The sequence below is a fragment of the Lampetra planeri genome, unplaced genomic scaffold (assembly GCF_965212315.1).
Source record: "Lampetra planeri unplaced genomic scaffold, kcLamPlan1.2.h2 scaffold_149, whole genome shotgun sequence".
In the NCBI taxonomy this organism is placed as follows: Eukaryota; Metazoa; Chordata; class Hyperoartia; order Petromyzontiformes; family Petromyzontidae; genus Lampetra; species Lampetra planeri.
The window spans coordinates 86,030-109,665 of NW_027614212.1; the positions used below are offsets into that span (position 1 = coordinate 86,030).

The following is a 23,636-nucleotide window of genomic DNA, read 5'->3' on the forward strand; positions in this document are numbered from 1 at the left end:
TGATCTCCCAAGCGAAATGCTGAGGGAGGGTGGCGTTTGTGCACAGACTGCCCTATATGACATCATAACAACAGTCTGGACCACTGGACGGGTTCCGCAGGACTGGAAGGATGCCCTGGTGGTCCCCCTCTTTAAGAAGGGGGACCGTACCGACTGTAACAACTACAGGGGCATCTCACTCCTCAGTGTGCCGGGTAAGGTCCTGGCAAGGATTATTCAACATCGCCTTGCTAGGCACGCTGAGGAGAGGCTTGCGGAGCCCCAATGCGGTTTCAGGAAAGGGCGGTCCTGCACAGATGCCATATTTTCTGTCCGTCTGCTACAGCAGAGGTGTAGGGAATTCCAAAAAGACCTACATCTCTGCTTTATTGACCTGGTCAAGGCCTATGATACCATCAGTAGGACTGGGCTCTGGGTTGTTCTTCGTGCTTTCGGAGTCTCTGACCCTCTGCTCACGATAATTAAGGACCTTCATGATGGTGAGCGGGCCCGGGTAAAACTACGTGGCCGGGAGTCGGAGCCTTTCCCTGTACACCTTGGGGTGCGACAGGGATGTCCTCTGGCTCCCACATTATTTAACATCTATTTCGACTGCGTAGTTCGTGAAGCCTTCAATAGCTGTACCGGGGGAATTTCCATTTGGTACAGATATAATGGGAGGCTGATCGACGCCCGGGTGCGATCAAGGAATGGCTCCCTATTGGTCAACCACGTTATGTATGCCGATGATTTGGTAATAGCTGCTCATTCAGAAGAGGAGTTGGAGACGCTGCTGCTGAGACTGGAGCGTGCCACTAAGAGGTGGGGCCTTACCATCAGCCCCACCAAAACTAAGCACCTGCCTGGGTATTTTGTACCATCGGACACTCCACCCCCACAACTCCCAATTGGTGATGGGGCAGTTGTGGAGAGAGTGGAGAGTTTCCCATACCTGGGCAGTGTGCTTATGACCGGCTCCAGTTTATCAGCAGAGGTCTCACTCCGAATCAGTCGAGCGGCAATATCTTTTCATCGGTTGCGTAACGCTGTGTGGAAGCTACCTGGTCTGTCGCTCCGCACGAAGCTTCAGGTCTTCTCGGCCACGGTCATTCCCTCCCTTCTCTACGCTTGCGAAACGTGGACCCCCCTAGTGGAGCATCTTCGCCGGTTGGAAACATTTAGGCTGGCCTGCCTACGATCCATCCTGGGTTTAACCAGGCTCGATTGTGTAAGGAGCTCACAAGTCCTTGAAAGATCTGGGCAAAGTCCCATCAGTGAGCTCCTCCGGCAGGCAAGGCTGCGTTGGCTGGGTCATGTAGCCCGCATGCCCAGCCACTGCATGCCTAAACAGCTTTTGTTCGGCCAGATCGAGGGGGCTAAACGGGCGCGGCACGGGCTAGAGAAGAGATGGAGTGATGTGGTACAGGAGGACGTGGAGCTGAGTGGACTTGCCGATGACTGGTACCAGCGGTGTCAAGATCGGCCTCAGTGGAGGAGGCTCGTGAAGGACGCTACTGGGCAGTTGGAGGCAGTCGCCCTCCAACAACAACGGAAGGCGGAGGAGCGACGCTCACAACAACGAGCGGAGCGCCGGGTGACTAAAGCACAGCAAGTTGGTACAGTAGGGGGCACAGGTGGTGCATCAGCCAGTCATCTCGGTCATCTCGGTCAGTCGACCCGTGGCACCTGGGTCTGCCCCGTGACCTCCTGCCAGCGGGCGTTCGACACGTCACGTGGCCTCAAGGTGCACATGGCCTGGCACCAGCGTCGTGGTGACGTCACCGCCACTTAGTGGCGAATGGCGGTTGTTGTTGTTGTTGTTGTTGTGTGGGTGAGTGAGTGTGTGGGTGAGTGAGTGTGTGGGTGAGTGAGTGTGTGGGTGAGTGAGTGTGTGGGTGAGTGAGTGTGTGGGTGAGTGGGTGTGTGGGTGAGTGAGTGTGTGGGTGAGTGAGTGTGTGGGTGAGTGAGTGGGTGTGTGAGTTTGTGGGTGAGTGAGTAGGTGGGTGAGTAAGTGGGTGAGCGAGTGTGTGGGTGAGCGAGTGTGTGGATGAGCGAGTTTGTGGGTGAGCGAGTAGGCGGATAAGTGAGTGTGTGGGTGAGTGAGGAGGGGGGTGAGCGAGTGTGTGGGTGAGTGGGTGAGTGAGTGAGTGGGTTGGTGGGTGAGTGGGTTGGTGGGTGAATGGGTGAATAAGTGAGTGGGTGGGTGAGTGAGTGTATGGGTGAGTGAGTGTGTGGGTGAGTGAGTAGGTGGGTGAGCGAGTGTGTGGGTGAGCGAGTGTGTGGGTGAATGAGTAGGTGGGTGACGGAGTGTGTGGGTGAGTGTGTGGGTGAGTGAGTGTGTAGGTGAGTGAGTGTGAGTGAGTAGGTGGATGAGCAAGTTTGTGAGTGAGGGAGTAGGCGGATGAGTGAGTGTGTGGGTGAATGAGTCGGTGGGTGAGTGAGAAGGTGGATGAGCGAGTTTGTGGGTGAGTGAGTGTGTGGGTGAGCAGTGTGTGGTTGAGCGAGCGTGTGGGTGAGCCAGTGTGTGGGTGAGCGAGTGTGTGGGTGAGCGAGTAGGCGAACGAGCGAGTAGGTGGGCGAGCGAGCGTGTGGGTGAGTGAATAGGTGGGTGCGCGAGTGTGTGGGTGAGCGAGTAGTGTGAGCGAGTAGGTGGGTAAGTGAGTAGGTAGGTGAGCAAGCATATGGGTGAGCGAGTCGGCAGGTGAGCGAGTGTGTGGGTGAGCGAGTGGTGGGTGAGCGAGTGGGTGAGCGAGTAGGTGGGTCAGCGAGTGTGTGGGTGAGCGAGTGTGTGGGTGAGCGAGTGTATGGGTGAGCGAGTGTGCGGGTGAGCGAGTGTATGGGTGAGCGAGTGGTGGGTGAGCGAGTGTGTGGGTGAGCGCGTGGTCGGTGAGCGAGTGTGTGGGTGAGCGAGTGTATGGGTGAGCAAGTGTATGGGTGAGCAAGTGTATGGGTGAGCAAGTGTATGGGTGTGCAAGTGTGTGGGTGAGCGAGTGTATGGGTGAGCAAGTGTATGGATGAGCAAGTGTATGGGTGAGCAAGTGTGTGGGTGAGCGAGTGGTGGGTGAGCGAGTGGGTGAGCGAGTAGGTGGGTCAGCGAGTGTGTGGGTGAGCGAGTGTGTGGGTGAGCGAGTGTATGGGTGAGCGAGTGTGCGGGTGAGCGAGTGGTGGGTGAGCGAGTGTGTGGGTGAGCGCGTGGTCGGTGAGCGAGTGTGTGGGTGAGCGAGTGTATGGGTGAGCAAGTGTATGGGTGAGCAAGTGTATGGGTGAGCAAGTGTATGGGTGTGCAAGTGTGTGGGTGAGCGAGTGTATGGGTGAGCAAGTGTATGGATGAGCAAGTGTATGGGTGAGCAAGTGTGTGGGTGAGCGAGTGTATGGGTGAGCAAGTGTATTGGTGAGCGAGTGTGTGGGTGAGCAAGTGTATGGGTGAGCGAGTAGGCGGGTGAGCGAGTGTATGGTTGAGCGAGTGTATGGGTGAGCGAGTGTGTGGGTGAGCGAGTGGTGGGTGAGCGAGTGTGTGGGTGAGCGAGTGTTTGGGTGAGCGAGTGGTGGGTGAGCGAGTAGGCGGGTGAGCGAGTGGTGGGTGAGCGAGTGTATGGGTGAGCGAGTGTGTGGGTGAGCGAGTGTGTGGGTGAGCGAGTGGTGGGTGAGCGAGTGTGTGGGTGAGCGCGTGGTCGGTGAGCGAGTGTGTGGGTGAGCGAGTGTATGGGTGAGCGAGTGTATGGGTGAGCGAGTGTATGGGTGAGCGAGTGTGTGGGTGAGCGCGTGGTCGGTGAGCGAGTGTGTGGGTGAGCGAGTGTATGGGTGAGCGAGTGTATGGGTGAGCGAGTGTGTGGGTGAGCGAGTAGGCGGGTGAGCGAGTGTATGGGTGAGTGAGTGTATGGGTGAGCGAGTGTGTGGGTGAGCGAGTATGTGGGTGAGCGAGTGTGTGGGTGAGCGAGTGTGTGGGTGAGGGAGTGTGTGGGTGAGCGAGTGTGTGGGTGAGCGAGTGGTGGGTGAGCAGACCTGGCTAGTGGCGTCCCGCTCCAGAGACCGCACACGGAGCCTCAACGCCTCCACCTCACCCCTACACTCACCCAGCTGGGCTGAGACAACAACAACAACAGACACCATCTCACCCCTACACTCACCCAGCTGGGCTGAGACAACAACAACAACAACAGACACCATCTCACCCCTACACTCACCCAGCTGGGCTGAGACACAACAACAGCAGAGACCACCTCACTCTTACACTCACCCGGCTGGTGGATGGAGTGCGGTCGTAGTGGTGGTGGTGGTGGTGATGGAGTGTGGTGGTCGCGGTGGTGACGGATGGAGTGTGGTAGCGGTGGTGGTTGCAATGGTGGTGGTCGAAGTGGTGGTGGATGGAGTGCGGTGGCGGTAGTGGTCGTGGTGGTGGATGGAGTGCGGTCGTGGTGGTGGATGGAGTGTGGTAGTGGTGGTGGTTGCGGTGTTGGTCGAAGTGGTGGTGGTGGTTGTGGTGGTGAATGGAGTGCGGTGGCGGTGGGAGTGGTGGATTAAGGTAGTGGTGCTGGTGGTTGATGGAGTGCGGTGGGGGTGGTGGCAGCGCGGGTGGCAGTGGTGGAGTGCGGTGGTGGTTGCGGTGGTGGTAGCGGTGGTGGCGGTGGTGGAGTGTGGTGGTGGTTGTGGTGGTGGCAGTGGTGGAGTGCGGTGGTGGAGTGCGGTGGTGGAGTGCGGTGGTGGTAGTGGTGGAGTGCGGTGGTGGAGTGCTGTGGTGGTAGTGGAGTGCGGCCGTGAGTCCCTACCGGCCAGGCCATCCTTCTCTCTCTGCGCGCTGCTCAGCTCGGCGCGCAGCTCCCAGTTGAGCTCCGAGAGCTGAGCCCAGCGGTCTCCGCTCATCCTCGCAGCCGGCTCCACTCTCCACGCCCTGGGGAGCCCAGCACAAAGCGAGCCCTCGGAAGATTTCTCACCAGTCGGGAAAGTTCACGATCGACGGAGGCTTCAGAGATGTTAACTACCTCGCCTGGTATGGAGGAGGTCGTGGGTTGGATCCCGACCCTGACGATGCCTGCTGCTGCTGCTGTATATTTGGAGTCTGCGTCTCTCTCTCATCATCATCACGGTGGCTAGGAGATGTTGACTACCTCGCCTGGTATGCAGGAGGTCGTGGGTTTGATCCTGACCCTGACGATGCCTGCTGCTGCTGCTGTATATTTGGAGTCTGCGTCTCTCTCTCATCATCATCACGGTGGCTATGAGATGTTAACTACCTCGCCTGGTCTACAGGAGGTCGTGGGTTTGATCCTGACCCTGACGATGCCTGCTGCTGCTGCTGCTGTATATTTGGAGTCTGCGTCTCTCTCTCATCATCATCATCACGGTGGCTATGAGATGTTAACTACCTCGCCTGGTCTACAGGAGGTCGTGGGTTTGATCCTGACCCTGACGATGCCTGCTGCTGCTGCTGCTGTATATTTGGAGTCTGCGTCTCTCTCTCATCATCATCATCACGGTGGCTATGAGATGTTAACTACCTCGCCTGGTCTACAGGAGGTCGTGGGTTTGATCCTGACCCTGACGATGCCTGCTGCTGCTGCTGCTGTATATTTGGAGTCTGCGTCTCTCTCTCATCATCATCACGGTGGCTATGAGATGTTAACTACCTCGCCTGGTCTACAGGAGGTCGTGGGTTTTATCCTGACCCTGACGATGCCTGCTGCTGCTGCTGCTGTATATTTGGAGTCTGCGTCTCTCTCTCCCTGTGGTCGCGTGGATTTATCTCCGGGTCCTCCGGTTTTTTCCTTCCACTTTAGAATGAACGTGATGATGATCATGAGATGAGCTTTCATTTGTAGCATCCAAGTGGCTTCTTAACAAGAGCTATGTAGCTCAGTGGTGGGCCCTACCTGCTACAATAAAATAGGTTAGTGTATGGGTCTCTGTGTGTCTCTATGGGTCACTGTGTGTCTCTATGGGTCACTGTGTGTCTCTATGGGTCACTGTGTGTCTCTATGGGTCTCTGTGTGTCTCTATGGGCCTCTGTGCGTCTCTATGGGTCTCTGTGTGTCTCTATGGGTCACTGTGTGTCTCTATGGGTCACTGTGTGTCTCTATGGGTCTCTGTGTGTCTCTATGGGCCTCTGTGTGTCTCTATGGGTCTCTGTGTCTCTATGGGCCTCTGTGTGTCTCTATGGGTCTCTGTGTGTCTCTATGGGTCACTGTGTGTCTCTATGGGTCACTGTGTGTCTCTATGGGCCTCTGTGTGGCTCTGTGGGTCACTGTGTCCCTCTATGGGCCTCTGTGTGTCTCTATGTGCCTCTGTGTGTCTCTATGGGTCTCTGTGTGTCTCTATGTGTCACTGTGTGTCTCTATGGGTCTCTGTGTGTCTCTATGGGTCACTGTGTGCCTCTATGGGCCTCTGTGTGTCTCTATGGGTCACTGTGTGTCTCTATGGGTCTCTGTGTGTCTCTATGGGTCACTGTGTGTCTCTATGGGTCTCTGTGTGTCTCTATGGGTCTCTGTGTGCCTCTATGGGTCACTGTGTGTCTCTATGGGTCACTGTGTGTCTCTATGGGTCTCTGTGTGCCTCTATGGGTCACTGTGTGTCTCTATGGGCCTCTGTGTGTCTCTATGTGCCTCTGTGTGTCTCTATGGGTCACTGTGTGTCTCTATGGGCCTCTGTGTGTCTCTATGGGTCACTGTGTGTCTCTATGGGTCACTGTGTGTCTCTATGGGTCTTTGTGTGTCTCTATGGGTCACTGTGTGTCTCTATGGGTCACTGTGTGTCTCTATGTGCCTCTGTGTGTCTCTATGGGTCACTGTGTGTCTCTATGGGCCTCTGTGTGTCTCTATGGGTCTCTGTGTGTCTCTATGGATCTCTATTTGTCTACGAGTCTCGACGCATCTCCCTGGAGTAGAGTATTTGGCTACTGCTATGAATTTCCACGTGATGAGGATGATGATGCTGAGAAGCCGCAACTTGGTTGAGCGATAAATTGTGATAGCCAGGTCGGTGGGGGCTTTACCTGGTAACGTCAAATATAGTTTAGTTTTGAGGAAGCTACCGCACTGTAGGGCAAGTGCTGTGAGTGGCGAGTAGCAGCAGCACCTGTGAAGGTAGACACAGACAGATAGAGGCAGAGACAGAGAGCGGAGACAGAGAGAGAGGAGAGAGACACAGAGAGGGGAGAGAGGGACACACATAGAGACAGGGAGAGAGAAACAGAGAGACAGAGAGAGACACAGAGAGACAGGGAGAGATAGACAGAGAGACACAGAGAAACAGACAGAGACACAGAGAGAGACAAAGAGAGAGACACAGAGAGACAGAGGAGAAAGACACAAAGAGAGAGACACAGAGACACAGACAGAGAGACACAGAGAGACAGAGAGAGACAAAGAGAGAGACACAGAGAGACAGAGGAGAAAGACACAAAGAGAGAGACACAGAGACACAGACAGAGAGAAACAGAGAGACAGAGAGAGACACAGAGAGAGACAGAGAGACACTGAAAGAGGAGAGAGACAGAGAGAGCGAGAGGGAGGACCGCCATCTTACCTGCGGCTTCCACAACAACTTTATTGGCAGCCCGCGTCGCCACGGTAACGCCGACGCCGGCCACACTTTTACGGCAATTCATTTATTATTATTTTTACAACTTTTTAAAATGTAATTTCCCCGTTGAAGCTGCCGGCTTATACATATATAAAAACACTCCGTGCGTAGTGTTGATGCCATCGTGCTCATTAAAAGTTGCGTATTATAAAAAAAAAACTAAAATATAAAGTTATTTGAACGTTTGTATAACTTTATCAAAACCTTTCGCGCCGATTCCCGCGGGCTTTGGGAACGCTGCTCCGGTAACAATGGCGACGCGGCGGTTGCGGCGGTTTCCTTGGCAACGAGTAGCCGTAACCATGGAGACCAGTCGGGGTTTGGGGGTAACCATGGCATCTACGATTAGCACGGTTGGCTACGTACGGCGCGAAAGAAGTTCAACAAACATGGCAGCCTGTGAGGCAATCGTGGTAGCGTGTGGGGGTAACCATGGCAACGAGAAGCGGTAACCATAGCAGCCTGAGGCAACCGTGGTAGCGTGTGGGGTAACCATGGCAACGAGAAGCGGTAACCATAGCAGCCTGTGAGGCAACCGTAGTAGCGTGTGGGGGAAACCATGGCAACCTGTGGGGGTAGCCGTGGCAACCTTGTAGGGGTAACCATGGCGACTAGTGTAAGTAACCATGGCAGCCTTTGGGGCAGCTGTAGCTACATGTAGATGACAGACTAATTTCTTTAGAACTGCTCTGTGTTTCATCTTCTCTGTGTTTATTGTTTTGCTCCCCCCCACACATTCGATTAGCGCGGTTAGCTGCGTACGGTGTGAAAGAAGTTCAACACCCACCTCATCAGCACCCCGTGTCCTCAGGGGCCGTCCATAAATGACGTCACGCGATTTTGGACGATTTTTGACCCCCTCCCCCCTTCGTCACACGGCGTCACAAAGTCAGACCCCCCCCTCAAATATGACGTCATAAAGCTCTGCCCCCCCAAAAAAAATAAAACATGCTTCAAATCGCTTTAAACTATTGTCATCGTAGTCGTATTTAATGTGGCGCTGCACTCTGATGTTGTAGGAGAAAACATTTATTAAAAAGTCTATTTAATTAAGTAGAACGTGTTGTCTGTACTTATTTAAAGTTGCGCATTTTGATGTGACGTCACATTTCTCACCCCCCCCACCCCCTTAGGTGCGTGACGCCATTTATGGACGGCCCCTTATGGCGGGACCCCGGGGTCCCGCATCAACGGAAGTCAAAATCGTAATTAATTTATTTTGGCGACTCCGTCCCACCGCGCACATCAACGCGGCGACCCACCAGAAATCAATCCTCTCGTTCTTCACCAAGCACCCGCCGTTGCCAAAATTGCCGTAGTCATCAACGAAACGTTGTTGACGCTTCGTGTAGAGGAGTAGATTGCCGTATCGTTCACCTTCAACAGATATTAAATGAAGTCGCAAGGCAGTTCATGTGAGCGCCGGGGGCTGATGGGACCCCAGGGTCCCTCCACAAGGTTCGTTTGTAAAACGTCGTAAGAGGAACGACGTGCATCTGGTTATCGAGCGACAGCCTTGCACCCTGAAGCTCTCCTTTCCTCATTGTCTGAGGTGGCAACCCCCCCAGCTGCAGGCGATTAAATTCTCGCTTGCAACTTTCATCAGCTAGCTGAGACCAGGCCACTCTGGGTTTGAATGGGGCCCTGGGTGTACACCCACCACCTTGGTGGAAGAATGGCTGCCGCATCTTACAGATGACAAGCCGATGGTCAGAGGGCAGATCAGCTCCACGGTAGGTCCTGATGCCAATGACATGGGCCCGCATCCGCTGTTCTTTCACGATATAGTCCAGCAGATGTTCTTGCTTGGACCCAGCGTGCATCCATGATGCGTGGATGCGCCGATGCTGGAACTCTTAGGCGATTACACACCTAGAGGCTGAACATAATTCAGCAGCCCCCTGTTATTGAGCTGATCCGTGCTTCCCAGCCACTGCAGCAGCCCAGGAGGCTGCGTCATGAGCCACTCCGGCATTGAAGTCACCCAACAGGGTGCACCCCCCTCTATCCCGAGGGGGCACTTTAGACAGCCCCTGGTGGCGGCATTAACCACCACCACCACACCACCACACCACCACCACCACACCACCACCACCACCACACCACCACCACCACCACACCACCACCACCACCACACCACCACCACCACCACCACACCACCACCACCACACCACCACCACCACCGTTCCTCGCCTCCCGTTGATGGGGAGGCAAAGCCCACAAGGGGCCTGGGACTAGCAGCTTTCCCACAACTTTTGCAGGCCACTTTTTTTGACGAGACACCTTGATAGGTCACTTGACAGTCAACTTTTTTGACAGGCAACTATCCGGCAACTTTTTTGACAGGCGACTTTTTGCAGACCACTTTGTTAGGCCACTAACTTTGACGGGCCACGTTTTGTGACGGGTCCCTTTGGCAGGACTTTCCTTCACATGACACTTTGATAGGTCACTTGACAGGCCACGTGTTTGACAGGTCACTTGTTTTATGGGCCACATTCTTTACAGGACTTCTTTGACCGGACACTTTCACCGACTACTTTTGTGAGAGGCCACTTGAGACGGACCACTTGGGCAGCCAATTTGGATTGGCCCTTGAAGATCCACTTTGACGGGTGACTTGTCGACAGGACAGCTTTTTTGACAGGCAAATTCTTCGGCCACCTTTCGAAAGGCAACCCTCACCCCAACCGGGTTACACTCGGCACGGATTCGCGCTCTCCGCGGCGTTTCTCTCAAAAAGCATCCCGCCCCCACCCCCCCCCCCGTGCCGAGCGAGGGTTCGGTTCACACAATCACGCACGCACATTTTGTGTTTACACAATTTATTAAAATGCATCAAGGTTGTAAATCTTTCTCTCGAAAAGCAAGAGAGCGAAACGGATCAACGCCGCCCACCAAACACTCTACTTGTCCCCCGCCTGAGCCAATGGGAACTGTCGGAATCTGTAGTAGGGAGTGAGGAGAACCACGTGAGCGAGAGGGCGCCAACGGGTGGCGCTTCCCACGGCAAGCGACGTCCGATTCCAGGTGACGACGCCACGGGTTGTAGTCCCGCGAGCGGTGAACTGGCCCAGCAGCCAGCCTCTCGACGCTTGAGCCGCTCGCTCGCTCCCAGAGACGCAAGCGAGCGGGGGGCTCGGCTGGGGCTCAAGTGAAGCAGCAGCAGCAGCACGGGCTCTGGGCTGGCTCACTTGAGAGCCGAGAATGACCTGGGCCACGACTAACAGTAACGGGGGGGGCCATCTCTCACACGCTCCCGCCAGCACCGCCTCCGTGACCCCCCTCCATCCGTCTCTTCTTCCTCATCCTCCTCCGTGCGGCTTTGCCCCGCCTCTCCTGCTGCCCTCCTCCTGCTCCTCCTCCCCCCTCGCTCTCCTGCCTCTCCTGCTGCCCTCCTGCTCCTCCCCCCACCCCCTCCTGCTGCTGCTGCTGCCCTCCTGCTCCGCCTCCTCCTTTCTTCCTCTGCTGCTGCTGCCCTCCCCCTCCCCCTCCCCCTCCCCCGCGCCGTCTCCCCGCCCCGTCCTGCCGGAGCCTCTTGAACTTGAGCCTGCGCACGTCCAGGCCGTAGGCCCGGAGCCGAGCGCCGCAGAACTCCGTGCCGCCCACCTCCACCCGCGCCAGCAGCGCCCGCCGCGACTTCCCTTGGAGGTGGTGGGGGGGGGCACCCCTCACCGCCCCCCTCCTCACCGCCCCCCTCACCGCCCCCCTCCTCACCGCCCCCCTCACCGCCTCCCTCCTCACCGCCCCCCTCGCCCCGCGCATCTCCAACAGATTCCTCGGGCGAGGTTTCTTAGCGGCCGAGGAAGCGGGGCCATTGTGGCCTTCGCTCCCTGCCACCGCGAGCCTCTTCCTCTTGACGGGGGCAGCACGAGGAGGCGCGGGTGGCGAACCGTCGGCCTTCACGTTCTTCCCGCGCCGATTCTCGCCGCCCTCGGCCGCGTCGTCGCCGTTGTTGTCGTGGTCGCATTCTTCATCGTCCGCGCTTCCGGCTCCCTCCGCCTCCTCCTCGTCGTCGTCAAGACGATTCGCGTGGGAAGCCGTTTTCTCCTCGCCCGGTGCCGGCCTCTTGCAAAGTTTGGTGCCCACCTTCGACGGAGCGACGAGGGCGCGGCGGCCGCTCCTCCCCCCCTCGCCACCCTGGTCCCTCCTCCTCCCCTCGCCACCCTGGCTGCCACTCGTCCCCTCGCCACCGTGGCTGCCGCTTGCTTCCTGGCCGCCGCCGTCGCCGGCATCTTCTTCCCGTGGCCGGCGCCGGCTCTCCTCTTGCCGCTTCTTCCTGGAGGGTTTCCCGCGCTGCTGCTCCTCCGCCTGCTGCTCCTGCGTCTCCTCCTGCGTCTCCTCCTGCGCCTCGGCACTGCCACCGCCATCTCCCTGCTCGGCACTGCGGTCACGAACGCACATTAAGAGAAAAGAGAAGAGACTTTAGATTGTCGTGTTCAGTTCTAATTGAAAGAGGACGATTATGACGACGATGGTGGTGGTGTGGGTGGTAGGGGTAACTTCGGGGCTGCGGTGGCTAGGAGATGTTAGCGACCTCGCCTGGTCTACAGGAGGTCGTGGGTTCGATCCTGACCCTGACGCCTGCTGCTGCTGTATATTTGGAGTCTGCGTTTCTCTTATCATCATCACGGTGGCTAGGAGATGTTGACTACCTCGCCTGGTCTACAGGAGGTCGTGGGTTCGATCCTGACCCTGACGCCTGCTGCTGCTGTTGTAGTATATTTGGAGTCTGCGTTTCTCTCTCTCCCTCCCTGCGGTGGTCACATGGATTTTTCTCTGGGTCCTCCAGTTTTCCCCTCCACATTTAGCAAGAGCGTCACCGCCACGCGCTTAGAGTAGACATGTCTGCTGCTCTCGATTTCCACGTGATTATCACGGTTGGCGATGTAGAGTGCGAAGGAAGTTCAACCAACGCACAAACACAAGCCGCTTCACTGAGCCGCTTCACTGAGCCGCTTCACTGAGCTGCTGTTTGTGGCGGCCAGTCCCACTTGTAAAAAACGCTACACAGCCCAGCGCAGCCTTAACCTGGTAAAATAAATAAATAGTTTTAGTTGAGTATTTTGGGTGATTGTGGTGAAGATGATGATCGTCATCATGATTGTGGCTATAAGAGTGGACAAATTAAGTAAAAATGTAACTGTGGAAGAAAATGAGACGTGGAAGAGATTAAGACTGGGCCTGAGGGCAGAGGAGAGGGAGACTGGGTCCCAGGGTGGAGGAGAGACTGGGTCCCAGGGTGGAGGAGAGACTGGGTCCCAGGGTGGAGGAGAGACTGGGTCCCAGTGTGGAGGAGAGACTGGGTCCCAGGGTGGAGGAGAGACTGGGTCCCAGGGTGGAGGAGAGACTGGGTCCCAGGGTGGAGGAGAGACTGGGTCCCAGGGTGGAGGAGAGACTGGGTCCCAGGGTGGAGGAGAGACTGGGTCCCAGGGTGGAGGAGAGACTGGGTCCCAGGGTGGAGGAGAGACTGGGTCCCAGGGTGGAGGAGAGACTGGGTCCCAGGGTGGAGGAGAGACTGGGTCCCAGGGTGGAGGAGAGACTGGGTCCCAGAGTGGAGGAGAGACTGGGTCCCAGGGTGTAGGAGAGACTGGGTCCCAGTGTGGAGGAGACTGGGTCCCAGGGTGGAGGAGAGACTGGGTCCCAGTGTGGAGGAGAGACTGGGTCCCAGGGTGGAGGAGAGACTGGGTCCCAGTGTGGAGGAGAGACTGGGTCCCAGGGTGGAGGAGAGACTGGGTCCCAGTGTGGAGGAGAGACTGGGTCCCAGGGTGGAGGAGAGACTGGGTCCCAGTGTGGAGGAGAGACTGGGTCCCAGGGTGGAGGAGAGACTGGGTCCCAGTGTGGAGGAGAGACTGGGTCCCAGGGTGGAGGAGAGACTGGGTCCCAGTGTGGAGGAGAGACTGGGTCCCAGTGTGGAGGAGAGACTGGGTCCCAGGGTGGAGGAGAGACTGGGTCCCAGGGTGGAGGAGAGACTGGGTCCCAGGGTGGAGGAGAGACTGGGTCCCAGGGTGGAGGAGAGACTGGGTCCCAGTGTGGAGGAGAGACTGGGTCCCAGGGTGGAGGAGAGACTGGGTCCCAGTGTGGAGGAGAGACTGGGTCCCAGGGTGGAGGAGAGACTGGGTCCCAGGGTGGAGGAGAGACTGGGTCCCAGTGTGGAGGAGAGACTGGGTCCCAGTGTGGAGGAGAGACTGGGTCCCAGGGTGGAGGAGAGACTGGGTCCCAGGGTGGAGGAGAGACTGGGTCCCAGGGTGGAGGAGAGACTGGGTCCCAGTGTGGAGGAGAGACTGGGTCCCAGGGTGGAGGGGAGACTGGGTCCCAGTGTGGAGGAGAGACTGGGTCCCAGGGTGGAGGAGAGACTGGGTCCCAGGGTGGAGGAGAGACTGGGTCCCAGTGTGGAGGAGAGACTGGGTCCCAGTGTGGAGGAGAGACTGGGTCCTAGGGTGGAGGAGAGACTGGGTCCCAGGGTGGAGGAGAGACTGGGTCCCAGGGTGGAGGAGAGACTGGGTCCCAGGGTGGAGGAGAGACTGGGTCCCAGTGTGGAGGAGAGACTGGGTCCCAGGGTGGAGGAGAGACTGGGTCCCAGGGTGGAGGAGAGACTGGGTCCCAGGGTGGAGGAGAGACTGGGTCCCAGGGTGGAGGAGAGACTGGGTCCCAGGGTGGAGGAGAGACTGGGTCCCAGGGTGGAGGAGATACTGGGTCCCAGTGTGGAGGAGAGACTGGGTCCCAGTGTGGAGGAGAGACTGGGTCCCAGGGTGGAGGAGAGACTGGGTCCCAGGGTGGAGGAGAGACTGGGTCCCAGGGTGGAGGAGAGACTGGGTCCCAGGGTGGAGGAGAGACTGGCCCCACGGCAGAGGTGACCTCACCTCTGCGTGAGGGACTTGAGGATTCTCTGCTTTCTCCGCCAGTCGTGAGCGCGCTTACGGGCCAACCTTAAATCCCGGAGCTCTTCCTCCTCCGAGCTAAACAGCATCACAGCAACGCACATCACACGCCAATCAGCACCGCCATCAGCAGCATCAGCAGTGTCCTCACCAATATCATCATCACAGCAGTGCACATCGCACGGCATCAACACCGCCATCAGCACCATCAGCAGCGTCGTCACCAATATCATCATCACAGCAGTGCACATCGCACGGCATCAACACCGCCATCAGCACCATCGTCACCAGTAACATCGCAGCAGCATTAGCATTGCCTCCGTCAGCATGATCATCATCATCATGGCCGGGTTCACAACGCTCAGACCGCAGCCTGTGTGCGTGTGCCGCGTGTGCCGTGTGTGCCGTGTGTGCCGTGTGCCGCGTGTGGCGTGGGCCACATCGAGACGCAGGGTGAGGGCTCATCGAGACATGCAGGTGAGGGTGGGGGTACGTGCAGGTGAGGGTGGGGGTGTGGGTACATGCAGGTGAGGGTGGGGGCTCACCAACAGATGCAGGTGAGGGTGAGGGTGAGGGTACGTGCAGGTGAGGGTGAGGGTAGGGGTACGTGCAGGTGAGGGTGAGGGTGGGGGTGGGGGTACGTGCAGGTGAGGGTGGGGGTGAGGGTACGTGCAGGTGAGGGTGAGGGTAGGGGTACGTGCAGGTGAGGGTGGGGGTATGTGCAGGTGAGGGTGGGGGTGTGGGTACATGCAGGTGAGGGTGGGGGTATGTGCAGGTGAGGGTAGGGGTACGTGCAGGTGAGGGTGAGGGTGGGGGTATGTGCAGGTAAGGGTGAGGGTGAGGGTACGTGCAGGTGAGGGTGAGGGTAGGGGTACGTGCAGGTGAGGGTGGGGGTACGTGCAGGTGAGGGTGGGGGTGAGGGTACGTGCAGGTGAGGGTGAGGGTAGGGGTACGTGCAGGTGAGGGTGAGGGTACGTGCAGGTAAGGGTGAGGGTGAGGGTACGTGCAGGTGAGGGTGGGGGTACGTGCAGGTGAGGGTGGGGGTGGGGGTACGTGCAGGTGAGGGTGAGGGTAGGGGTACGTGCAGGTGAGGGTGAGGGTGGGGGTACGTGCAGGTGAGGGTGGGGGTGAGGGTACGTGCAGGTGAGGGTGAGGGTAGGGGTACGTGCAGGTGAGGGTGAGGGTGGGGGTACGTGCAGGTGAGGGTGGGGGTGAGGGTACGTGCAGGTGAGGGTGAGGGTACGTGCAGGTGAGGGTGGGGGTGGGGGTACGTGCAGGTGAGGGTGGGGGTGGGGGTACGTGCAGGTGAGGGTGAGGGTACGTGCAGGTAAGGGTGAGGGTGGGGGTACGTGCAGGTGAGGGTGAGGGTGGGGGTATGTGCAGGTGAGGGTGAGGGTACGTGCAGGTGAGGGTGAGGGTGGGGGTACGTGCAGGTGAGGGTGGGGGTGGGGGTACGTGCAGGTGAGGGTGAGGGTGGGGGCTCACCGGTACATGCAGGTCTTTTTGAGCGAGCTCCACTGGTTGAGCTCCCGATCCTCCGCCATGAGGATCTACGCTCGCACACATCACACACATAACACACATCACACCACACACATCACACACATCACACACATCGCACACATCACACACATCACACACATCGCACACATCGCACACATCGCAGACAGCAGCAGCAGCGGCATCAGCCAGAGTCGCTCCACCGCTGGCTGGAACATCGCAGCCACCAACTACTCCCATCACGATGCCACAGTCTGTGTGCAGTGGGGAATGTGACGCTGGGTGTCTGTGTGTGGTGGGGAATGTGACGCTGGGTGTCTGTGTGCAGTGGGGATTCCGACCTCGTCTGTGGAGAGTCCGAAGTCGTTGGCGATGACTTCTCGGTACCGGAAACGGCACGGCAGGTCCCCCACCAGAGACTCAAAGTGCAGCTCTGTTGGCGGTACCCACAGAGATGCACACACGCACACCAATACGTCACCACACACCACACACACACCACACACACACCACACGCACACCACACGCACACAACACACACACCACACCACACACCACACACACACCACACACACACCACACACCACACACACCACACGCACACACACACCACACGCACACACACACACACACACCACACACACACCACACGCACACAACACACACACCACACACACACCACACGCACACACCACACACACACACGCACACCAATACGTCACCACACACCACACACACACCACACACACACACACCACACACACACCACACGCACACAACACACACACCACACCACACACACCACACCACACACACACCACACACACACACACCACACACCACACACACCACACCACACACACACACCACAAACACACGCACACCACACACACCACACACACACCACACGCACACAACACACACACCACACGCACACCACACACACACACACCACACACACACACCACACACACACCACACGCACACACACCACACACACACACACCACACACACCACACGCACACACCACACGCACACCGATACGTCACCACACACCACACGCACACCACACACACACACACCACACACACACACACCACACACACCACACGCACACACCACACGCACACCGATACGTCACCACACACCACACGCACACCACACACACACACCACACACACACACACCAGACACACACCACACACACATACACACACACCACACCCACACACCACACGCACACAACACACACACCACACACACACACCAAACGCACACACCACACACACACAACACACACACCACACATACACCACACACACCACACACACACACACACACAACACACACCACACGCACACCACACACACACCACACGCACACCACACACACACCACACACACCACAAGCACACAACACACACCACATGCACACCACACACCACACACACACCACACGCACACCACACACACACCACACACACCACACACACACACCACACACCACACGCACACCACACACACACCACACACACACCACACACACACGCACACACCAATACGTCACCACACTCCACACACACACACCGTCACCACGGTGCCTGTGCCAGGCCAGGTGCACTTTGAGGCCATGTGAAGTGTCGAAGGCTCGCTGATAGGAGGTGACATGTTTCTGTGTCCCTGTGTCCCTGTGTCCCTGTATCTCAGTGTCTCTGTGTCCCTGTGTCTCTGTGTCCCTGTGTCCCTGTGTCCCTGTGTCTCTGTGTCCCTGTGTCTCTGTATCTCAGTGTCCCTGTGTCCCTGTGTCTCTGTGTCTCTGTGTCTCTGTGTCCCTGTGTCTCTGTGTCCCTGTGTCTCTGTGTCCCTGTGTCCCTGTGTCTCTGTGTCTCTGTGTCCCTGTGTCCCTGTGTCTCTGTGTCTCTGTGTCTCTGTGTCCCTGTGTCCCTGTGTCCCTGTATCTCAGTGTCTCTGTGTCCCTGTGTCTCTGTGTCCCTGTGTCCCTGTGTCCCTGTGTCTCTGTGTCTCTGTGTCTCTGTGTCCCTGTGTCTCTGTGTCTCTGTGTCTCTGTGTCCCTGTGTCCCTGTATCTCAGTGTCTCTGTGTCCCTGTGTCTCTGTGTCTCTGTGTCTCTGTGTCCCTGTGTCCCTGTATCTCAGTGTCTCTGTGTCTCTGTGTCTCTGTGTCTCTGTGTCCCTGTGTCCCTGTGTCTCTGTGTCCCTGTGTCCCTGTGTCTCTGTGTCCCTGTATCTCAGTGTCTCTGTGTCCCTGTGTCTCTGTGTCCCTGTGTCCCTGTGTCCCTGTGTCTCTGTGTCTCTGTGTCTCTGTGTCCCTGTGTCTCTGTGTCTCTGTGTCTCTGTGTCTCTGTGTCTCTGTGTCCCTGTGTCCCTGTATCTCAGTGTCTCTGTGTCTCTGTGTCTCTGTGTCTCTGTGTCCCTGTGTCCCTGTGTCTCTGTGTCCCTGTGTCCCTGTGTCTCTGTGTCCCTGTATCTCAGTGTCTCTGTGTCCCTGTGTCTCTGTGTCCCTGTGTCCCTGTGTCCCTGTGTCTCTGTGTCCCTGTGTCTCTGTATCTCAGTGTCCCTGTGTCCCTGTGTCTCTGTGTCTCTGTGTCTCTGTGTCCCTGTGTCTCTGTGTCCCTGTGTCCCTGTGTCTCTGTGTCTCTGTGTCTCTGTGTCCCTGTGTCTCTGTGTCCCTGTGTCCCTGTGTCCCTGTATCTCAGTGTCTCTGTGTCTCTGTGTCCCTGTGTCCCTGTGTCCCTGTGTCCCTGTGTCTCTGTGTCTCTGTGTCTCTGTGTCCCTGTGTCTCTGTGTCTCTGTGTCTCTGTGTCCCTGTGTCCCTGTATCTCAGTGTCTCTGTGTCCCTGTGTCTCTGTGTCTCTGTGTCTCTGTGTCCCTGTGTCCCTGTATCTCAGTGTCTCTGTGTCTCTGTGTCTCTGTGTCTCTGTGTCCCTGTGTCCCTGTGTCTCTGTGTCCCTGTATCTCAGTGTCTCTGTGTCCCTGTGTCTCTGTGTCCCTGTGTCCCTGTGTCCCTGTGTCTCTGTGTCTCTGTGTCTCTGTGTCTCTGTATCTCTGTATCTCTATCTCAGTGTCTCTGTGTCTCTGTGTCTCTGTGTCTCTGTGTCCCTGTGTCCCTGTGTCTCAGTGTCTCAGTGTCTCAGTGTCTCTGTGTCTCTGTGTCTCAGTGTCTCAGTGTCTCTGTATCTCAGTGTCCCTGTGTCTCTGTGTCTCTGTGTCCCTGTGTCTCTGTGTCTCTGTGTCTCTGTGTCTCTGTGTCTCTGTGTCTCTATCTCAGTGTCTCTGTGTCTCTGTGTTCTGTGTCCCTGTGTCCCTGTGTCTCTGTGTCTCTGTGTCTCTGTGTCTCTGTATCTCTGTATCTCTGTATCTCTATCTCAGTGTCTCTGTGTCTCTGTGTCTCTGTGTCCCTGTGTCCCTGTGTCCCTGTGTCTCTGTGTCTCTGTGTCTCTGTGTCTCTGTGTCTCTGTGTCTCTGTGTCTCAGTGTCTCAGTGTCTCAGTGTCTCAGTGTCTCTGTATCTCAGTGTCCCTGTGTCTCTGTGTCTCTGTGTCCCTGTGTCCCTGTGTCCCTGTGTCCCTGTGTCTCTGTGTCTCTGTGTCTCTGTGTCTCTGTGTCTCTGTGTCTCTGTGTCTCAGTGTCTCAGTGTCTCTGTGTCTCTGTATCTCTGTATCTCTATCTCAGTGTCTCTGTGTCTCTGTGTCCCTGTGTCCCTGTGTCCCTGTGTCTCTGTGTCTCTGTGTCTCTGTGTCTCTGTGTCTCTGTGTCTCAGTGTCTCTGTGTCTCTGTGTCTCTGTATCTCTGTATCTCAGTGTCTCTGTGTCTCTGTGTCCCTGTGTCTCTGTGTCCCTGTGTCCCTGTGTCCCTGTGTCTCTGTGTCCCTGTGTCTCTGTGTCTCTGTGTCTCTGTGTCCCTGTGTCTCTGTGTCTCTGTGTCTCTGTGTCCCTGTGTCCCTGTGTCTCTGTGTCTGTGTCCCTGTGTCCCTGTGTCTCTGTGTCTCTGTGTCCCTGTGTCTCTGTGTCCCTGTGTCCCTGTGTCCCTGTATCTCAGTGTCTCTGTGTCCCTGTGTCTCTGTGTCCCTGTGTCCCTGTGTCCCTGTGTCTCTGTGTCCCTGTGTCTCTGTGTCTCTGTGTCCCTGTGTCTCTGTGTCTCTGTGTCTCTGTGTCCCTGTGTCCCTGTATCTCAGTGTCTCTGTGTCCCTGTGTCTCTGTGTCTCTGTGTCTCTGTGTCTCTGTGTCCCTGTGTCCCTGTATCTCAGTGTCTCTGTGTCTCTGTGTCTCTGTGTCTCTGTGTCTCTGTGTCCCTGTGTCCCTGTGTCTCTGTGTCCCTGTGTCCCTGTATCTCAGTGTCCCTGTGTCTCTGTGTCCCTGTGTCCCTGTGTCTCTGTGTCTCTGTGTCCCTGTATCTCAGTGTCTCTGTGTCCCTGTGTCTCTGTGTCCCTGTGTCCCTGTGTCTCTGTGTCTCTGTGTCCCTGTATCTCTGTGTCCCTGTATCTCTGTGTCCCTGTGTCTCTGTGTCCCTGTGTCTCTATGTCTGTGTCCCTGTGTCCCTGTGTCCATGTGTCTCAGTGTCCCTGTGTCTCTGTGTCTCAGTGTCTCTGTATCTCAGTGTCCCTGTGTTTCTGTGTCCCTGTGTCTCTGTGTCTCAGTGTCTCAGTGTCCCTGTGTCTCTGTGTCTCTGTGTCTCTGTGTCTCTGTGTCTCTGTGTCACTGTATCTCTGTGTCCCTGTGTCCCTGTGTCCCTGTGTCTCTGTGTCTCTGTGTCCCTGTGTCTCTGTGTCTCTGTGTCTCTGTGTCCCTGTGTCTCTGTGTCCCTGTGTCCCTGTGTCTCTGTGTCTCTGTGTCCCTGTATCTCAGTGTCTCTGTGTCCCTGTGTCTCTGTGTCCCTGTGTCCCTGTGTCTCTGTGTCTCTGTGTCTCTGTGTCACTGTATCTCTGTGTCCCTGTGTCTCTGTGTCCCTGTGTCCCTGTGTCTCTGTGTCTCTGTGTCCCTGTGTCTCTGTGTCTCTGTGTCTCTGTGTCTCTGTGTCTCAGTGTCTCTGTGTCCCTGTGTCTCTGTGTCCCTGTGTCCCTGTGTCTCTGTGTCCCTGTATCTCAGTGTCTCTGTGTCCCTGTGTCTCTGTGTCCCTGTGTCCCTGTGTCTCTGTGTCTGTGTCCCTGTATCTCTGTGTCCCTGTATCTCTGTGTCCCTGTGTCTCTGTGTCCCTGTGTCTCTATGTCTGTGTCCCTGTGTCCCTGTGTCCATGTGTCTCAGTGTCTCAGTGTCCCTGTGTCTCTGTGTCTCAGTGTCTCTGTATCTCAGTGTCCCTGTGTTTCTGTGTCCCTGTGTCTCTGTGTCTCAGTGTCTCAGTGTCCCTGTGTCTCTGTGTCTCTGTGTCCCTGTGTCTCTGTGTCTCTGTGTCTCTGTGTCTCTGTGTCACTGTATCTCTGTGTCCCTGTGTCTCAGTGTCTCAGTGTCCCTGTGTCTCTGTGTCTCTGTGTCCCTGTGTCTCTGTGTCTCTGTGTCTCTGTGTCACTGTATCTGTGTCCCTGTGTCTCTGTGTCCCTGTGTCCCTGTGTCCCTGTGTCTCTGTGTCTCTGTGTCTCAGTGTCTCAGTGTCTCAGTGTCTCAGTGTCTCTGTATCTCAGTGTCCCTGTGTCTCTGTGTCCCTGTGTCTCTGTGTCTCTGTGTCTCTGTGTCTCTGTGTCTCTGTGTCTCTGTGTCTCTGTGTCTCTGTGTCTCTGTGTCTCTGTGTCTCTGTGTCTCTGTGTCTCTGTGTCTCAGTGTCTCAGTGTCTCTGTGTCTCTGTATCTCTGTATCTCTATCTCAGTGTCTCTGTGTCTCTGTGTCTCTGTGTCCCTGTGTCCCTGTGTCCCTGTGTCCCTGTGTCTCTGTGTCTCTGTGTCCCTGTGTCTCTGTGTCCCTGTGTCTCTATGTCTGTGTCCCTGTGTCCCTGTGTCCATGTGTCTCAGTGTCCCTGTGTCTCTGTGTCTCAGTGTCTCTGTATCTCAGTGTCCCTGTGTTTCTGTGTCCCTGTGTCTCTGTGTCTCAGTGTCTCAGTGTCCCTGTGTCTCTGTGTCCCTGTGTCTCTGTGTCTCTGTGTCTCTGTGTCACTGTATCTCTGTGTCCCTGTGTCTCTGTGTCTCTGTGTCTCTGTGTCTCTGTGTCTCTGTGTCTCTGTGTCTCTGTGTCTCAGTGTCTCAGTGTCTCTGTATCTCAGTGTCCCTGTGTCTCTGTGTCTGTGTCCCTGTGTCCCTGTGTCCCTGTGTCTCTGTGTCTCTGTGTCTCTGTGTCTCTGTGTCTCTGTGTCCCTGTGTCCCTGTATCTCAGTGTCTCTGTGTCCCTGTGTCTCTGTGTCTCTGTGTCTCTGTGTCCCTGTGTCCCTGTATCTCAGTGTCTCTGTGTCTCTGTGTCTCTGTGTCTCTGTGTCCCTGTGTCCCTGTGTCTCTGTGTCCCTGTATCTCAGTGTCTCTGTGTCCCTGTGTCTCTGTGTCCCTGTGTCCCTGTGTCCCTGTGTCTCTGTGTCCCTGTGTCTCTGTATCTCAGTGTCCCTGTGTCCCTGTGTCTCTGTGTCTCTGTGTCTCTGTGTCCCTGTGTCTCTGTGTCCCTGTGTCTCTGTGTCCCTGTGTCCCTGTGTCTCTGTGTCTCTGTGTCCCTGTGTCCCTGTGTCTCTGTGTCTCTGTGTCTCTGTGTCCCTGTGTCTCTGTGTCCCTGTGTCCCTGTGTCCCTGTATCTCAGTGTCTCTGTGTCCCTGTGTCTCTGTGTCCCTGTGTCCCTGTGTCCCTGTGTCCCTGTGTCTCTGTGTCTCTGTGTCCCTGTGTCTCTGTGTCTCTGTGTCTCTGTGTCCCTGTGTCCCTGTATCTCAGTGTCTCTGTGTCCCTGTGTCTCTGTGTCTCTGTGTCTCTGTGTCCCTGTGTCCCTGTATCTCAGTGTCTCTGTGTCTCTGTGTCTCTGTGTCTCTGTGTCCCTGTGTCCCTGTGTCTCTGTGTCCCTGTATCTCAGTGTCTCTGTGTCCCTGTGTCTCTGTGTCCCTGTGTCCCTGTGTCTCTGTGTCTCTGTGTCTCTGTGTCTCTGTATCTCTGTATCTCTATCTCAGTGTCTCTGTGTCTCTGTGTCTCTGTGTCTCTGTGTCCCTGTGTCCCTGTGTCCCTGTGTCTCAGTGTCTCAGTGTCTCAGTGTCCCTGTGTCTCTGTGTCCCTGTGTCTCTGTGTCTCTGTGTCTCTGTGTCTCTGTGTCACTGTATCTCTGTATCTCTGTGTCCCTGTGTCCCTGTGTCCCTGTGTCTCTGTGTCTCTGTGTCTCTGTGTCTCTGTGTCTCTGTGTCTCAGTGTCTCAGTGTCTCTGTATCTCAGTGTCCCTGTGTCTCTGTGTCCCTGTGTCTCTGTGTCTCTGTGTCTCTGTGTCTCTGTGTCTCTATCTCAGTGTCTCTGTGTCTCTGTGTTCTGTGTCCCTGTGTCCCTGTGTCTCTGTGTCTCTGTGTCTCTGTGTCTCTGTGTCTCTGTATCTCTGTATCTCTGTATCTCTGTATCTCTATCTCAGTGTCTCTGTGTCTCTGTGTCTCTGTGTCTCTGTGTCCCTGTGTCCCTGTGTCCCTGTGTCCCTGTGTCTCTGTGTCTCTGTGTCTCTGTGTCTCTGTGTCTCAGTGTCTCAGTGTCTCAGTGTCTCTGTATCTCAGTGTCCCTGTGTCTCTGTGTCTCTGTGTCCCTGTGTCCCTGTG

General features: G+C 56.5%; 2 protein-coding genes across 4 annotated transcripts in view; both read right to left on the minus strand.

Annotated features, from left to right (window-relative positions):
- Window positions 1-7,198, minus strand: part of LOC144739433 (uncharacterized) — a 58,797-nt gene extending 51,599 nt beyond the window's left edge. For 2 of the 3 annotated variants that reach the window (XM_078622386.1, XM_078622385.1), the window contains exons 1-2: window positions 4,746-7,198; window positions 3,982-4,172 (exon numbers count right to left, since the gene is read on the minus strand). In XM_078622386.1, the coding sequence (XP_078478512.1) occupies window positions 3,982-4,172; window positions 4,746-4,839 (285 nt within the window). In that variant the 5' untranslated portion in view covers window positions 4,840-7,198. The remainder of the gene's footprint in view (window positions 1-3,981; window positions 4,173-4,745) is intronic. The other variant, XM_078622387.1, reaches the window with a different exon arrangement.
- A 3,262-nt stretch (window positions 7,199-10,460) lies between these two features.
- The window catches only part of KRI1 (KRI1 homolog), a 114,172-nt gene continuing 100,996 nt past the window's right edge, over window positions 10,461-23,636 (minus strand). The window contains exons 16-20 of the mRNA XM_078622384.1: window positions 16,277-16,368; window positions 15,921-15,985; window positions 14,418-14,513; window positions 11,084-11,938; window positions 10,461-10,500 (exon numbers count right to left, since the gene is read on the minus strand). Of these exons, the coding sequence (XP_078478510.1) occupies window positions 10,461-10,500; window positions 11,084-11,938; window positions 14,418-14,513; window positions 15,921-15,985; window positions 16,277-16,368 (1,148 nt within the window). The remainder of the gene's footprint in view (window positions 10,501-11,083; window positions 11,939-14,417; window positions 14,514-15,920; window positions 15,986-16,276; window positions 16,369-23,636) is intronic.